Below are 18,262 nucleotides of genomic sequence, written 5' to 3' on the forward strand. Positions count from 1 at the left end.
ACAGACTAGGAAAAACTCGAACCAAGTTTATTCACACAATGGCTGAGAAAAATGCATGTTAACACCCAAGTATTTATACCCCCTTTAGGCAGTCTCCTCAAAACATCTTTGTTGCTAGGCAGGAAGTTGATGTGGGTAATACTGTTCCTTCATGTGACCTGACCTCTGCTCCCATTCCACAACCTTTTCCCTTAGTAACATTCCTGGCTCTTAATCAACCTCCATTGACCCCACCATATAACTTCTGGTATAACAACCCAACAATTTATCACCAGAACTCGACATTGTCCACATGTGTTTGTGTAGCAATATAATTTGGGAAACAGTAATTCATACAACTGAACATGAAAGGAGTGCACTGGTTGTATACTTGGTTCTGACATTAAGAAAATCCATGCAATATGGACATAGTTTATAGCTTTGTTCCCTTGTCTGAAAGAGTTGAAGGATTTGCTGTTCTGAAAACCTATGATCCAGCAACCAGTTGCCCATATTTTTATTTTCAAATGGCATGGAACTGATGCTTTTTCCTTAGGTTGTGGAGGGATCTTTCACTTCCACATTTAATACTGTGTGTGTTAAAATGCCTGCATCCCCCATGCTTATGTCTTTCCCAATGACCAAGGGTTGTCTGGGGTAGGTGGTGCATAATGTGTAGATTGCAGGGTGATATCCTGTTTTCAGCAACCAGTCCAAAAGAACCTACAGAACAAGGGTTTTCAAATCAAAACAGTACAATCTTCGTAAGCATCTTTTGGGATGTTAAACTTAACTATTTTATTGAATAGGATTATGAGACCATGTTATAAAAGTTTGAGTATGAGATGAATACATAAAGGGGGGGAAACTCCTTTTCTCACCGAGGAGCTGTCGGATTTCAGGAATCTTCTGTGAATTGTTCTTCCACTTGGGCATCTCAAAGCCACCCGTACAACCTATCAAAGGAAGGTCAAGAGAAACCTTGCTGTACTCACTGACCACCTTTTGCCAATCATACATTGATTAGAGTGTACATTTACATTTAAGTCATTTAGCAGACGCTCTTATCCAGAGCGACTTACAAAATGTGTCTTCAAATTCCATAGCATAACAGATACAAAAGTGTCTATAATACATACCCCTTCAGCATCCTCTGCTGGCTCCTCAGGTAAAACAACCACCTTTTCAATCCAGAGAACAAAAATCCAGAAGAGCACAAACCATTGAGGTTTTAGGCCTGGATTCAAACCCATTGTGCTTTGTCGACTATGCGCCATTTCAAAGGTATTTTCTGATTGAGCCGAGATATGCAGCGTTACTGAAAGGTGGCTGGATCGAATCCCCAAGCTGACAGTTAAAATCTGTCATTCTGCCCCTGAGCAAGGCAGTTAACACTGTTCCCCGGGCGCCAAAGACGTGGATGTCGATTAAGGCAGCCCCCCCCCCGCACCTCTCAGTTGTACGACTAACTAGGTATCCCCCTTTCCCTACTGTGCGGTCTCTGAAGTCTTTAAAAAAGGTGCATAGCCGACAAAGCGTGATCGGATTGATTCCTGGCCTAAACACAGAACAATGACTCCCTCTGCTTTAGTGAAATAATAAACTATAGGAGGGACCCGCAAGCGGGACTAACCTGACTTGGAATAAAGGTTGGTGCTTGGTGCTATCTGGAATCCTTGGGACTTTGCAACTGATTTTACCTCATTGAAGTTGACATTTAAAATGGTTATGGTTTGGGGTAGGGACGTCCCAATTCTGAATAACACTTACCATGGAATAAACCCATTTTCAGGTCCTTGGATTTAAATTGTTAAAGATGTCCTTCCCATTAGCATCTTAACATACTTTCCTGAATAGAGGCATTCAGTATACACACCCTTTTTTGGGGAGGGACCTCAAGTTTGGGGTGGAGTCTGGTGGCACTCTCTGGCAGTTTCCTCCTTCTTACTGCCTCCTGATTGGGTGTCCCATCAACATCCTCCTGGGCTCTCTGCCCTAACGATTCTCCTTCCTGTAGCCACATAAATAACACATTTACAGTTGGCACACCTCACTGAGGATCTTGTCCATAGAAGTATCAAAAGGCCTAAAAATGTAAGAGGTGTATACAATTGTTCTCCCCAGTGGGAGAAAGCAAGTACTGCATTCCATTGGCTAAGCACACTGTTCATTTGGTCCAAGCAAATTTGAAAGTGTACAATATGAATTCTTATCATGTTTTATTCATTAATATGTAGATTTACCTGGCCCATTGAAATAGATTATTTTTTTAAATTCAAATTTTGGCGTGAAACCAAATACATTTAGCCTACATGACAACCTAGTCTACATATTGCACTGGGGCAAAACAATCTACGTTTCACCCGTAAATAACAACCTACAACTTATTTCGTAACTCATAAAGTAGTACATGCGCAAAAGGTGCGGGGGTTTAGCTATCGGAACGAAGTGTTAAGAGAATCCAGTCACCCAGCAACTAAGTTATGTGGTTTGTTTTATACAATTCCATGGGTGGTATCTGGTAGTTATTCTCACCCCAAGTTGTTCTCCTTCAGTCAGCTTCCAGGCCTCTCCCGTCATGCGGTAGAATCGCTCTTCTTTCTTCCTCATAGAAGACTCCTGACGAGGCCTCAGCACTGACTCCTGATAAGAGAAGGCCTGAAAGGGAAACACACACACAGGAAAGTATTAGCCTACTGTTAAAAAAAAGAGCAGTGCTGTTTAGTTTTTTGCTGAAAGGCCATATTACCTTCTCACTGTGTTTCTCCTGCAGCTCCTCCCTTGCCTGCTTTTGTCTTTGTTTTGCCTCCTCATCTTCAGAATCTGGAAGCAGTGCATAGTTTCTTTCAACCATCAACTGGTTCACAATTTTCAGAAGAAATCGTTGGCCTGGTATCAGAAGTTGAAAAACAGTGGCCAGTGTAACAGTTTTGCTTCCGTTCCCCTCGCTCGAACCAGGGACCCTCTGCACACAGACAACAGTTACCCATCGCTTCACAAAAGCCGCAGCCCTTGCAGCGCAAGGGGAACAACTACTTCAAGGCCTCAGAGCGAGTGACGTCACCGATTGAACCGCTATTAGCGCGCACCACCGCTAACTAGCTAGCCATTTCACATCGGTTACACCAGTACTGAAACACCTAATTAGGCTAATCAACTAATGGCCTAGATTAATTAAATCAGGTGTGTTGGTGACCTGGCGCTGCTGTAACCCATTCATAGACGCTAAATGCTATTGACAGTAGCATCTTTTGGGTGGGGGGAGTTTTGTTAATCAACGCTCGTTCTGAACATTAAAAGCAATCGATTGCGGTACGGTTTTGGAAACATAAGGAACGTATAAAGGTTAAAATAAAATATTACTACACACCTTTATATGGTTCCCATACGACCATGTCTCATCGCTTGTTTGTGGTAGACAGACAGAAAGCCACCTGAGTTAATTGGCTATCTAGCGTGCTCCAAACACCTGTATGTAACTTGGGAGGAAGTGTAGTTCGTAAAATGGCGCACAAGTCTGTGCAAAACTGCTACAGTAAGTATATTTTTCGAAAAATTATTTATTGTTGAAATGAAAGGGGCATATCAGCATGTTTCGAACAACTGGTTTGAAGTTTCTAAACGTTAACACAGCGTCGGAATTGTAGTTCACATGCAGGCAACTGTGGGTGAACCTAACCGCTAAAAACTCTGGATAAGAATGGTTTTGGAATGCTAACTCTGCTGTAACAAAGGCCTAGGGTTGGCGACTACTGTTATACAAAATGGAATGCATGATTTGAATGAGTAATATTGGGATTGCCTGTTTGATAGACAGTCACCTACATTCAGATGTTGATCGGGTGTTGGAAGAGAACAAAGACCTCAGGCGTGGATAAAAATATGACAGCATCAAGGTAGACAGGCCCAACAGCAACAGACCTCGCCCCACCAATAGAAAGGCACCTCTCACATCTAAAATGGAGATTAGACATAAGCAATTAATAACTTACATAGATAATGTACACTCACGTCACCTTCTCAAATGGATAGTGGATATTAGTAATCAGTTCAGTATTGTGTGTACAAACAAACGTTAGGACAGTAATGTCACAATAAAAGGACAACAATAAAAGGACAACACCATGACAATTCAACTAGCTACTTATCCCCAAACAAATTAGAATCCCTCTCCCCATTGTTGCAAAACTAGCCAATGGGCTCCTTGCACATAGCTTAACCAACACTTGCAAGAGTAAAAAAATAAACTTACCGATTATTGAATGTTTCCAAGAAACAAAACAAAGTATTGATATTAACAAGGTCCCCAAAAGCCAAGATGTCTTTGACGAAGACATTTTATAATATCGTTCTCCAAGCTATCCCGTTTCTACTGCGTTTGTCTTTTAATTTTATATATTTTTTCTTAAAATATTCTTCCGCGGTAAATATCTCAACCACAGCTAGAACCATGAGCCAGATATTTCACTGGATGTATAAATGTGAAGCATCCGGTTGGCGTTTCCCACTCACTGCCAAATATGGTGATGAGAGGAAGTCCATTAGCCGGCAGTGGGAGAAGATGGAGCGAGATGGATTTTGGCCGACGTTCTGCTAATTTTCGCGTCGATTAAACATTTGATCTCCATACAGTTTTCTGTTTCCAAAACTAGTATCTAACAGAGTGGACTGCGTTTTGTATCCTTTACCCTTTGCAAAAGTTTTTTTTGTTTGTTATGGCGTTGTTTAGGAGTGCATGGGCGAATTGAGTTATTGCACACGCGCACTACAGAGTAGGTGTTCCCTAACGGAAATATGCAAATAAATATACTAGAACGCGCCAATAGGATTTCACTAGCTCGTGCTTGGCTCTGCTCACCTCCTTGCTTGTTCTGCCTATTCTGTTCGTTTGTTCCCATTGGAAACGACAGGCTCTGGTCTGTCTTGGGTTAGTTATAAAGAATCTTTGTCAATTTCGCAAACGTGTGATTAGGGACCCCTGCTGGTCAATATAAGTACATAATATAAGTACAGGTTATATAGGGTCAGGATAAAACGTCTTAAACTGATCATAAAGATATGGTCTTAACTGTATTTTTAAACCATATTTATTTGATTGATGGAAGCATATAAGGAACAGCCCACTTTCCTGAATGTTATGCAGTGGTCTCTTTTGTCATCTGATTATTACCCCTATATATTTCATGCCACCTATCACACATTTTCTTTCTCAGAAAATGTCAAACATGATATGCCACCTGTGTCATTCAAGACACCACATACAGACAACAGGACAAAGGAAATAAGACAGAGAAAGTGAAGAGAATGGGAAACTGTCAATCCCATTACATGAATCAAAGCTCAGCTAAAATATGAAGTTATAGTTATCATATGCTGTTAACAGCAGAGGGGGAATTATTTAGGTTAATTAATGTTCATATTGAGACCAATTCTCTTTTTCAAATGAGCCCAGCACAATAAAAATATCAATATAATACTAAATTACAAAACATGATCCTAAAAAATCAACCCAATCTTTACATGGAGCATCCCCCACTAATGCTGTAAATTCCCGAAAGTGAGCCAGGCATTCAAGCCTGAGCCTCCTTTGCAACATATTCCACATCTGTGGAGCATAAAAACTAAAAGGAGTCTCTCCCTAAATCAGATGCCACCCTTGGAACCTCTAGCACTATCCAATCTTGTGCTCTTGTACTGTATTCTATCTTTGTGACCTTGACCAGTGTTGTCAGAGACATCGGAAGTTTCTGCAGGAGCGCTTTGTAAATAAACAGAAGGGAATGCTGCTCTACAGACAGGTGGGTGGGTTCTAAAATAATCACCAGTAATGAATCTAAGGGCACAATGTAAAACAGCATCTAGTGGTCAAAGTGTGGAAGCAGCTGCTTGCATGGAGATTATATCCCTCTAATCTAAAACAGACATAAAAATGGCCTGGACACCTTCCTTTCTATTATCAAAAGATAGACATGCTCTATTTCTGTAAAATAATACAACTTTGATCTTCAACTTCTTTACCAGCTCAGTAACATGCGTTTTTAAAATGCCAACTTATTATCTAGCCAGATACCAAGATATTCATAAGAGGGAACTCGTTCAATGTGTGTTCTGTTCAGGCTAGTAATGTCAATCAAATGTATTTATGAAGCCCTTTTTACACCAGCAGATGTATAGCAGAAGTGCTATACAGAAACCCAGCCTAAACCACAAACAGTAAGTAATTTATGGGACCTAGATAATAGCATGGATTTTTTTGTTGTTGCATTAAGTACAAACTTAAGGTCCAAGAGTGACTTCTGTAGCGCTTGGAAATCAGATGTCAAATGTGAAAAGGCTTGGTTTACAGAGTACAATACTGTATCATCAGCATAAACATTCATAAACATTTTTTCACAGTATTTCAAATTGTGTATATACAGTGTAAACAATAGTGGCTCCAGAATCAAACTCTGGGGTACCCCTTTATCCGAGTTCTCATTGCAGGTGAGTAGGAATAATGTAATAACTTCACAGAGAAACCCGCACACTGCTCTTGCTCCTATCACTTATTTTCTTAAAGCTCATGTGTCAGCCTCTTGGCCTTCGTCAGATGTTCTTTCCTCTGACGAAGGCAAAGAGGCCAACACGAGCTTTAATGAAATAACTGATATGAGCAAGAACAGTTTGTTTGACACAATTTATATCTGTAAAAAAGAACAGTCAACGTTTGTTTTAGAAAAGAGATGATAGGAATGGTACTGGATCTTCAGTGACATGTTATGTTTGTCCCTGTGTTTTGAAAGAAACCTGGAGTAACAGCCTTGCTACAACTTCCCGAGCAAGCTAATACAGCAGAACTGGAGTTGTTAGTCATCGTACTTCGTCTAATCTGTGAATAAATCACTGAAAGTGTAATGGTGAACAAGAACAATATAACACAATGTGACCAGGGAGAATGTGTGTGAGTGAGAATATCTCCAAGTGCCTCTATCTTGAACTCCCACTGGCAGGACATGTCTATCTAAGTCAGAGAAAGGCCTTTGAGCAGTGACCAGACCACAGGCTGAAAGGCCTTTGTCTCCCTGGAGTCTGACTTCCTAGCAACAATGAGCTAGAGGTCACCTGACCGACCAAACCTCAGAATAGAGAGAATGCTGACTGCAGAGCTTTATCTGAATTCATGACATACTTACCCCCCCAAAATGTATGAAAGTTAAGCACGTTTTTGTGTAAACCTTGTGTAACATATAGATACAGTATATTGATTATGAGATACTAAGTATTCATGTCAAACTACAATATTGTGGTGTCTGTTGATTATTGTTCAGCATATTGTGCTTTTGATAAGTTTTGCGTTTTTATATTTTGATCTAGCGGCTTTAGTGAGAACATTCCATTTCACATTGTCCGTTTTTTATTTGTTACCAATAATAAATGTCATTCAACACAAGCAGAGATGACTTCCTACAAATTAGATTTATTACTGACTGTCCAGGAAGTGGACATGTTGTTGTTTAGGACATCTCATAGGTATGTTATGAATTTACATACAGTTAGTCGGTAGACTAGTAGCTCCCCATCACACTGCCTGGTTGTCAGTGTAACCCAGAAGAGCTTGTTAGGTGAGAGTTGAGTTATAGGGTGTGGCACTGCCATCTACCCTAGTTGCCACTGAGCCAAATATGCCATTGAAACTGTTCCATGCATTTATCTCTACCTGCAATAACATCTGCTGAACACGTGTTTGTGACCAATACAATCTGATTTGATGCCCATATTATTATTCAGATACTTTTGACGAATCATCATTCCCTTTAAAGATGCATTCCAGTCTCCTTTTCATCTCATTTATTACCTGATTTACTTAACAAAAAGGCACATCTCAATAGGTGGTCCAGGTATGACATGGAACAAGAAGGGGGGTGGGCCTTACCTCTTTTGACCTCTATTGTTCCTCAAGCAAGGGGGACAGGGGAGGCCTATGACAACATTACTGCATTTATACTTGGGATATTGTTTTTCCAACGGGAAAAGTAAAACAAAATAGCCAGAGAGGGTGTTTCAGTGTGTCTTTAAAATATGATTATAGCTTAGGACACTTTGTGGTACTTTTTAAGTCTAGCAATTAAGATCGAACAGTAAGAAACCATTTTGACAATGATTGATAGTTGCTGGTTACTTGGCTTATTCCTTATGCAATTATTTGTTGTAATGTTGACACTCCCAGACGTGAAGGGAGGAATGATGAAGTCAGAGGTAAAGAATGAAGAAGGAAGTTGTACACGATTAGTGAGATAAGATACCTGTCAGGTTACTTGTTACTATTCCTCTGCTTGGCATGCATAACTTAGCCATGAGGATACTGTTGTTTATTTCCATTGTGAATGTTTCTGATTTCAAGGTATATTGAAACATAAATTATAAATTTGTGTTTGTATAATTATGGTTAAAAAATATTATAATAATCCCTTTCGGTGTATGTGTATTTGCTCTACATTTTCTTAACATTCCCTTAATTTCTCATAATGAGGTTGACTGTACAGTACGCTTTACCCCAGTCATCTGTGTTAGGACTTGATACTTTGGAAGTAAATTACACGTGATTGAATGTTTTCTCTCTATATGCCGTGTGTTATTTTACATTTGACTGTATATGTACTCCCATGAATGCTTGTGTATGTGTACTCCCTGAAAACATCTGACAAACTTTGGTTTTGGAGTGAAATGTCCTACAGCATTGTGCTGCATAATATGCATGTGTCCCTTCTCAGTTTTGCTCTAAGTATGTTTTCAGTTATTAGTTTAGGCTACTATGAGATCTTTGTTTGACATTCCTGCAACAATTTTACACCCCAAGTTTGACAACACTCCCCCGAACATGTACTTGTTATTTTAGTATTTGTGCAAAGCATGGTATTGAACCTGAACGTTTAGCCTACTTCATGTGAGGAACTGGATTCCCTTACTACAGAGAATAAAAACTATGACTTGATAACTACAGATTCACAGAATAGTATTTTTTTCTTTCTTTACTTTATTTTGAAGTAGTTATGCATAGAGCTATTGTGTTTATTGGGGTGGCAGGTAGCCTAGTGGTTAGAGTGTAGGGACGGCAGGTAGCCTAGTGGTTAGAGTGTAGGGACGGCAGGTAGCCTAGTGGTTAGAGTGTAGGGCCAGTAACTGAAAACTTGCTGGATTGAATCCCCGAGCTGACAAGGTAAAAATCTGTCGTTTCTCCCCTGAACAAGGCACCCGGTAGGCCGTCATTGTAAATAAGAATTTGTTCTTAACTGACTTGCCTAGGCTACCTGGTTAAATATAGTTACTTTTTATATCGCTATTTGGTGATTATGTTTATTGATATCGATGATGCTGATACACTAACTTTCTGTATCATTTTCTAAATCAATTGAGGATGATGGTAATATAAATAATTTTCTAAGTCAATTGACAGGGTATTGATGATGCATGGATATTGTTGATGCTTATATATCTTCCTAATAATTTTGTTGTCCCTAAAGACATTCTGTTACAACTCTACCCCCACACACAGTGTTTATGTATTCTGATTGTTACTTTTACCCTTACCTAGAGCTACATAATATCTCAACTACCTCGTACCGGTGCACATTGACTCCATAGATTGTAGAGGAATACAAATATATGTGTGTCGTCTTGGACAATAAGCTTCAGTGGAGTAAATGTACAGACCTGATCTACAAAAAGAGTCAACAGAGACTGTACTTTCTCAAAAAGCTGGGATCTTTTAATGTTAATTGTACTATACTGACTCTGTTTTACAAATCTTATACTGAGAGTATTTTAACTTTTTGTATTGTTTGTTGGTTTGGCAATGACACTGTCAGCCAGAGAAATATGCTGAGAAGGATTATCACCACAGCAAGCAAGGTACTTGGAGTCAAACAGACAGGCCTGGATGAGATCTTTAAGGTCAGGGCCCTCTGCAAGGCTCTCAAAATCATTTTGGACCCAAGCCACCCCCTGTAACCGGACTTTGAACTACTCCCCTTTGGGCGCAGGTATAAGGTACCCCTCGGCAGGAAAAACAGAATTATCCAATTTGTGCCAGGTGTGATATCCCTCCTAAATAGCTCGGGCTAATGTTCCTATCGACTCAGTAAGGCCAGCCTCGTTTTATGGGTATGTAACTGTTATGAAAGTTGTATTGCCAATTTGTCTTGTATTTAAACGCCACTTTAAACGTGTACATGACACTGCGACAACATTTCCTCATGAGGACAGTAAAGTCAGTGAAGTAGTACCGCTACTCCAGCATATAGCATCGTTAGTTTGTGTTACGAGCCATTTCCCAACAATCGTACATAGTAAGTAAGCATTTCACTGTAAAGTCTACACCTGATGTAATTTGTGCATGTGACAAATAAAATGTGGCGTATTTCCACACTGCATATAATGTTTCATTAATTCTCAATTGCTCACGATGGGATTGGCTTGGAACTTCGTCAAACAGAAAGCACCAATCAGCGAAGTGGCATAGTTTCGGGCATTGTTGGAGAAGTTTCGTCCGGAGCCCCGCTCTGCCAACATGTGGGAGGAGACATCGCAGTGGGTGGATAAGTACGGTGCATCACCAACAGGCGAGTCATTCGAGCCAGACCGGGCAGCGACAGGTGTGTACCAGATAGAAGAGGAAAGGGAGACGCCATCGTCGTCAAACAGGTTATTGGGTCTCACTCATTTATCTTCATCGTTGAGTTTTGCCTAATTTTAGGCGATTCACTTTCCAGTTCTTAACTTTTTGAAGTTCCAGTACAATGAGGTAGGCCTAAATATTTATGTTAACTAGGCAAGTCAGTAAAGAACAAATTCTTATTTAAAATGACTGCCTAGGAACAGTGGCTTAACTACCTTGTTCAGTGGCAGAACGACAGATTTTTACCTTGTCAACTCGGGGATTCGATCTAGCAACCTTTCAATTACTGTCCCAACACTCTAACCACTAGGCTACTTGCGCGTTAAAGTTTAGGTTAGTGAAATATTAGACTAATTGAACCTTAATTCTTCCACTTCTCCAGAAAAATGTTGTGGTTTAGTCTAACTTTTTGACATTTGAAGTAATTAACCCAAACGTATATATTTTGATTAGCCTAATAATGGAGAGCCGGTGTGTTTCTGAGATTTCCCCTGACGGCGTGGTATTTCGTGTTCAACTTCAACGTAAACATAACCTGCTTGTAATGGAGAACCCTCTTTAAACAAATAGACACATTCCCAGACTAGAGTATTGCATTGTGGTGGTTATGCAACCTGGTCTCAGAGCATTTCGTATTATTCTGTACGTAAATCTGAGCAACCTTATTTAGTAATATATTTTAGAGATTCGTATGGTATATAATTTGTGGATGTCCATCCATTTTGTATGATATATTACTAATTATAAACTGGATGGTTTGAGTGCTGATAGGCTAAAAGCCATGGTATATCAGACCATATACCACGTGTATGACAAATTATTTTTACAGTTTTAATTACGTTAACCAATATATAATAGTAATAAGGCACCTCAGGATTTTTGGTGTTTGGCTAATATACCACGGCTAATGTCTGTATCCAGGCACTCCGAATTGCGTTGTGCTTAAGAACAGCCCTTAACTGTGGTATATTGCCCATATACCACACCCCCTCGTGCCTTCCTTCGTATTATGTTACAAATTCTAGCTCTGTGGCCGGCGGGAGTGAGTGAAGCTTGGGGTTAAGGTTAGGTTACAAGGTTAGGGGAAGGACTAGTTATCATGTTAAGTAGTTAGAAAGTTGATAAAAAGATGTCCGTGATTAAATTGGACCTCGCAATCTTTTGCTAGACGTTTGTGGTATATGCCCACCAGTGGAGGCTGCTAAGGGGAGGACGGCTCATAATGTCTAGAGTGATATCAACCACATGGAAACCATGTATTTGATATCATTCCGTTGACTCCCTTCCAGACATTATGAGCCATCCTCCCTAAGCAGCCTCAACTGATGCCCAACCATCCACCCTCCTTTCCTTTGTGCCTTAAGTAACATCTATGTAAGCATACCTAACATATCATACTAAATGGAATGTTACGGACTTACGTACAGAATAATACGAAATGCTCTGAGACCAGGCTGGGTTATGATGATGGACCAACCTTGTGTAAACGTTACGGGCATTCTGAGTTTGGGCCCAGGCATAGATTGCAATCTTTGGTTGTCTGGGTAGATGTGTAGAGTCATTTTAAAGGTAAACTTCAATGTTATTTGGAGTGTGTAATGGCAATGCTGATTAACAGTATATGCTTCACTGATAACTTTTGTAGCTATTACATTATTTATGATCACATGTTTCTATTGTCCCACTTGTAAAGCTCAATACAACTGACTTGTAGCCTAATTGGGTAAACCATAGGGCAGGGGTATTTAACGCTTACCCTACAAGGTCCGGATCCTGATAGCTTTATGTTCTACCTGATAATTAATTGCACCCACCTGGTGTCCCAGATCTAAATCAGTCACTGATCAGAGGGGCAACAATGAGAACGCAGTGGAGCTAGCTGAGGATGAGTTTGAGAGCCTTAGGAGAATGTCTAGGATTGGAATTTGACCCATCCACCTTGTTTCAAAGGTATAATGTAAGTATTTTGGGCTCCCGAGTGGCGCAGTGGTCGAAGACACTGCATCTCAGTGCAGGAGGCGTCACTGCAGTACCTGGTTAAAATCCAGGCTTCATCACATCTGGCTGTGATTGAGAGTCCCATAGGGTGGCGCACAATTGGCCCAGCGTTGGCTGGGGTAGGCCGTCAGTGTAAATAAGAATTTGTTCTAAACTGACTTGCCTAGTTGAATTTAAAAAATCTGCAATTACTGTGTCCAAAATAAAAAATTGACTGGAGTAATTTTGCAACTGATGCTATTATTCAATTGATGCACCCAAATTACCACAGTCTCTACTGCAGTCTTTTTTTTGCTAAGGGTAATCTAACTTTTTACTGAAAAAAATTAAAATAAAAGCTGGAATGTGAAGTTTTTTTCCCTCTCGGATGTCATTGGATGCGCAATAGAACAGAGAACAGAATAGAACAATACGTACTGCCTTTTTTTATTTATGTCGTTGAGCGACGCTCCAAACCTCGCTTCGTCAACAAAACAATAACGGCTGTGGGGCAGACAGTGGCACAGTTTCCCCTACTGCACTACTTTAAAAAGCTTGCATTGTATTTCAATTGTGCATGTTACTTTGCTGTAAAAACCTATTCTGTGAACAGATATGGGGCTCTGAATTTTGCGATTGCACTTCTGAATTGTATCCCATTTATTTTATAGGAGGTGCAACAAGAGAACAGTAATGGCTTTCGACTCGCTGCCCTCCAGAGTAGTCTTGCTCTATGATGAATGGCTTAAACTGGCTGGTAAGTTGTTGTAATTTCGAAACGACGTTATGCAAATATTTATTGATGTAGAAAGTTGATTCAATTATCAGTTCAGGTCTTAATTTCTGTATAGTGTATATTAGGGATACCTAAGACTGGAAATTAAGTTGTTTAAAAACATTATCTCCATCCATTCTAACTCTTTCCTGCCCTTCCTTGAGGCATTGACTTACTACAGAGAATAATACTCTAACACAATTGGATGGGTGTCCACAAGGGCTCATTACATTACACCTGTCCTGTTATGTCAGATTAGTGATTACTTGAACTATTTGAACAGGATCCCTGGCTTGTCACGTTACACTCAGGAATAATGTTTTTTTTGGTCCACTCAGATCCCAGGACAGAGGACTGGCCCCTAATGGCATCGCCGATGGCCCAGACTCTCATCGTAATTGCCTACATCTACTTTGTCACGACGCTGGGCCCTCGGCTGATGGAGAACCGCAAACCTTTTGACCTAAAAAATGCCATGGTCGTCTACAATTTCAGTATAGTGGGCTTCTCCATCTACATGATCTATGAGGTGGGTGCACTTCAGAAATCGACTGGCCACCATAACGTTAAACTTAAAAGTGCAATGCAGCTGTTTTTATTTCAAAATCAAATAATTTTCTGGGTAACAATTAAGTACCTTACTGTGATTTATTTTGTGTTTTTATTTAAAGCAAACAGCAAAGAGCAATTTCTCTAGAATTCTGAGTAGAGAGCTTGAAACTGAAAACTGTTATTGCCAGAACTCTTTAACGGTCTATTAACTATACTAAACAAAAATATAAACGCAACAGATAGTGTTGGTCCCATGAGCTGAGTTTTTTTTATTTTAAATATGTTTATTTATTTAACCTTTTATTTAACTAGGCAAGTCAGTTAAGAACAAATTCTTATTTACAATGACGGCCAAACCCGGACGACGCTGGGCCAATTGTGCGCCGCCCTATGGACTCCCGTTCACAGCTGGATACCGCCTGGATTCGAACCAGGGACTGTAGTGACGCCTCTTACACTGAGATGCAGTAGCCTAGACCGCTGCGCTACCCGGGAGCCCTAAAAGATACCAGAATTTAATACGCACAAGTTTTGTTCACAAATTTGTTTACTTCCCTGTTAGTGAACATTTCTACTTTGCCAAGATAATCATCCACCTGACAGGTGTGACACATCAAGAAGCTGATTAAATTGCATTATCATTACACAGGTGCACTTTGTGCTGGAGACAATAAAAGGCCGCTCTAAAATGTGCAGTTTTGTCGCACAACACAATGCACCCCTGTCGAACGGATGAGTGTTGTCACCCTTAAGAAAATGTCTCATATCTGCCGTTTCCGTTACACATGTTACAATTATTTGTTTGCGAATAAACCTGGGTCAATGGAAACCTGCCTACTGTGTGGCGAGATGCATACACACATTTTTGACTGCACTGGGCCTTTGAGAAATATAATGGGTTTATTTTTACTACTATGCTGCTATCTGCTGGTGGTTACTTGCAATAACACAGGTGTGACTTTTACATGAGGTGCTTTGTAAAATGGGATGTCTTTTTTTTTTTTTCTCATGGTTTTTTCAATTTTGACTAACATTAACTTGTTTGTTAGTATCTGATGTCCGGTTGGGCCAATGGTTACTCCTACCGTTGTGACCTTGTTGACTACTCCAGCAATCCTCTGGCTGTCCGGGTAAGCTACTTTCACATTGCACTAGCGAAATACTCTTTGAATATTAATACTCCTGTATCTCTGAATTCGGTGGCAATGTTTGACTGTTACCCCCGGAGGCTAATGTTTGACTGTTGCCCCCTCAGATGGCATGGACCTGCTGGCTCTACTACTTCTCAAAGTTTATTGAAATGTTGGACACAGTAAGTACTATCCTGTTTAGTTGTACAACTGTAGTCAAGTAGAACATTTTTATGAATTAAACCAGCTATTACTACACAACTATATGAAAGACATTGTTATTTTCTTGTCAGATCTTCTTCGTCCTCCGCAAAAAGACCAGCCAGGTGACATTCCTTCATGTCTTTCATCACTCTATCATGCCCTTCACTTGGTGGTTTGGAGTCAAGTTTTCAGCAGGTAGAGTAAGAGACTTGAAATGGAACTTGTGAATCTGAGTTGGTAATGACCTAACATTATGCAATGCCATCTGTTGCCATTTTTGAAATCATAAAATGTTTTTTTTTTTTTTTTTTACCAGGTGGTATGGGAACCTTCCATGCCATGTTGAACTGCTGTGTCCACGTCCTCATGTACTCCTACTATGCTGTGTGTGCTATGGGGCCTGCCTATCAGAAGTACCTGTGGTGGAAGAAATACATGACCACTATCCAGTTGGTATGCTAATACTTGTATAGTGTGCCCTGTGTTCATTAATTGTATTGAGGACAAGTGCATGACTTAGACTGAAATAGAATGAGTGCCGGTACTGTTTTATAGTCAAATGCAGGAGCTCCACAGTAGTACCGTTTGTTTGAGCTAATATTCTAGAAGAGGAACAGAAGCTCAAGCAGTAGAACATTTGAGGTGCTGGTACTCTGCTGTGGTGAGCTCAAGCACTGAGGATAAACAATTTAAGAAACAAAGCTGGATGAAGCATCCACATTTTTACCTTAAGTAAAATGGTTTCCTCAATGCTGCCCCTTTTTAAGACCTGTACATCTGCATTGTAGTGGTTTAGTCACCATATATCTTAATCATGTTTCCTTTTTCTCTAGGTTCAGTTTGTGATGGTGACTGTCCACATTGGCCAATTCGTCTTCATGAAGGACTGCCCCTATACGTTTCCGGTTCTTCTCTACATTGTTGGTCTCTACGGACTGATCTTCCTGGTTCTCTTCCTCAACTTCTGGTACCACGCATACACAAAGGGAAAGAGGCTGCCCAAGGTTGCGCAGAACAGCAAGGCTCTCCAGAATGGCAACGGTGCTCACCATGCCAATGGGGTTCACCATTCCAACAGGGTCGCCAAGGAGGCAACCAACGGCATCTTCTATGGCACAACCAACAGGGTCGCAAACGGCTTTCACCATGGCAATGGCATTCACAAGAAGGAAAAGTAAACGATGCAGCCTCATGTTTTAGTTGACAAGCTCAATTACCTACTTCCCGGGCTGTATTTTACATCCAAGTCTCCTTTTTGTTACACTTCCACCATTTCAGAGCGTATTCCCTGTTTTAATTGGTTCCAATTGTTGTTTTTTGTGTGTGCTTACAACTTTGTCTTATCACTGTTATTGAATAGAATCATATGTTCTGTTTGGCTATAGGTGGTTGAGTTACTGCATGACTTTTGTTCAGAAATGTAGTTATAGGGATCACTGCATGACTTTTGTTCAGAAATGTAGTTATAGGGACCACTGCATACCATTTTTTTCAGTTAAATGTAAATGGTTTTGTGCTGTAATATAATGTGCCTGGGAACAGGCTTTTGAGTATTGTTTTAAACGAGGTGATTATGCTTGAAATGTCTGGCGCAAACAGAGCATATGAATGGTCTTAGAGCTGCTCTGGTAGAACCTGAAGCCCTGGAATTAGTGGCATACATTTCACTGATTTGCGCTTTAGTCTTTTCATATGAGTCAGTTTGTAGTAGGCGAAATGCACTTCCTGAAATGCTTTATTGCTTATAGTATGCCAATGGATCGTACTTGATGTCTTTTGTGTTAATTTAATGTTCACAATGTATATACATTTGTCTTTTTATGTTGCCGTTTCAAGGTAAAATGTACAGCAGGCTATGTGAAGGCTGTCTGGGCTTTTAGTGTTATTGAAGGAGCTGACCAAAAATTGGCATTTCCTTTGTGCCCATGGTGAATGAGAACAGAACAATATTGTCTGAATGAAAGCGATTATTTTACTACTGCAGGCAATAGCAAATACTGTGTATTTTTAAGCTACTTGCTCAATATTGTAGCGAATTCGGGTGGTTGGCACCGACCGGGACTAGAATCCGAGTCCCGCGACTGTCAAGCCAACACCTTAACCATCACGCCAGGAGGTCCAAACCGCTTGACGAGGTCGCTACAATATTGTTCAAAAGAACAATCTGCTTTTATGTTGAAATAAATTATTTTTACCTACATATATTGGCCAAGTCATTTATGAAAGTTCATTTATTCTTTACGTTTTTATAGGGAACTATACTAGACTACACAATGTTCTCTTATCTCGGGCAAGTTGACTCGACTGTGTCCCTAAATTGTTACAGGATGTCCATATTTGGACATCGTATCATGTGACCGGGTTCGCTTGTCTCTGCTCCAATCGCATTGCTCAGATGTGACGCTCGAGATTCAAAGTTGGTCAGTGAGGCGTAGCTAGGCTAGCTTCTCAATGGCATGTTATGTTTTCAGCAGTAACGATAGTCTGCAATAATATTTGGTAGAACTTCTCGTTTATGAAAGCTGTGTAACGTTTGTGTGTGTTATTGTACCAGAATGGAAGGTAAAATGATCGGACCGGGTCCATACAGGGCAACAAAGTTGGTGAGTTCTGTCCAATGCTAGTAATGTTTGCTAGATAGTTTTGTGGTCATTTGCATAGGCAACGTCAATTTGCCAAATGGCTTGTTGGTTATGTTGTAAGACTTTTGTCGTTTAATCGGATAAAACTCAGTTTTTTTGGCTGACGCCAACTAGGTATTGATATTACTCTTGGCTGGCTAGCGTTGAAGGAACGTCCCGGCGCTGTCCAGTGCACTCTGGCAAAGTTTCTCACCGTGGTAAAGTTGGTATCTTTGCCAGTCAGGACTTCAGGTTAGGCTCTTTGTGAAAAAAAATTGTACAACTTTGCACAGGTCTTACTTTCCCAATTCCCCGACCGGAGTTTCATAACCACAAGGCAAAAGTGTAGGCAGTCTGTGGCACCGTCAAT

At 40.3% G+C, this 18,262-nt stretch overlaps 2 protein-coding genes across 4 annotated transcripts; one reads left to right on the forward strand and one right to left on the reverse strand.

The window, feature by feature from the left end:
* Window positions 1-6: 6 nt before the first annotated feature.
* Window positions 7-4,448, reverse strand: ubxn8 (UBX domain protein 8). Of its 2 annotated transcripts, XM_038971146.1 has the most exons (8): window positions 4,232-4,448; window positions 3,805-3,933; window positions 2,729-2,802; window positions 2,515-2,637; window positions 1,856-1,990; window positions 1,119-1,160; window positions 861-935; window positions 7-702 (listed from the first exon to the last, which is right to left on the reverse strand). In XM_038971146.1, the coding sequence occupies exons 1-8, from the start codon at window positions 4,314-4,316 to the stop codon at window positions 532-534; spliced, it is 834 nt and encodes a 277-aa protein (XP_038827074.1). In that variant the 5' UTR covers window positions 4,317-4,448; the 3' UTR covers window positions 7-531. The 2 variants fall into 2 exon arrangements, with proteins under 2 accessions (XP_038827074.1, XP_038827075.1); XM_038971147.1 differs by lacking the exon at window positions 1,119-1,160 and having other exon boundaries at window positions 4,232-4,434.
* A 6,062-nt stretch (window positions 4,449-10,510) lies between these two features.
* On the forward strand, window positions 10,511-17,471 carry LOC120025950 (elongation of very long chain fatty acids protein 7-like). 2 transcript variants are annotated; one of them, XM_038970701.1, is made up of 8 exons: window positions 10,511-10,659; window positions 13,282-13,367; window positions 13,724-13,914; window positions 14,987-15,067; window positions 15,193-15,249; window positions 15,361-15,466; window positions 15,588-15,724; window positions 16,105-17,471. In XM_038970701.1, the coding sequence occupies exons 1-8, from the start codon at window positions 10,526-10,528 to the stop codon at window positions 16,447-16,449; spliced, it is 1,137 nt and encodes a 378-aa protein (XP_038826629.1). In that variant the 5' UTR covers window positions 10,511-10,525; the 3' UTR covers window positions 16,450-17,471. The 2 variants fall into 2 exon arrangements, with proteins under 2 accessions (XP_038826629.1, XP_038826630.1); XM_038970702.1 differs by having other exon boundaries at window positions 10,650-10,759.
* The last annotated feature ends 791 nt before the right edge of the window (window positions 17,472-18,262 follow it).

This window comes from Salvelinus namaycush, chromosome 31 (genome assembly GCF_016432855.1).
Source record: "Salvelinus namaycush isolate Seneca chromosome 31, SaNama_1.0, whole genome shotgun sequence".
Classification (NCBI taxonomy): Eukaryota; Metazoa; Chordata; class Actinopteri; order Salmoniformes; family Salmonidae; genus Salvelinus; species Salvelinus namaycush.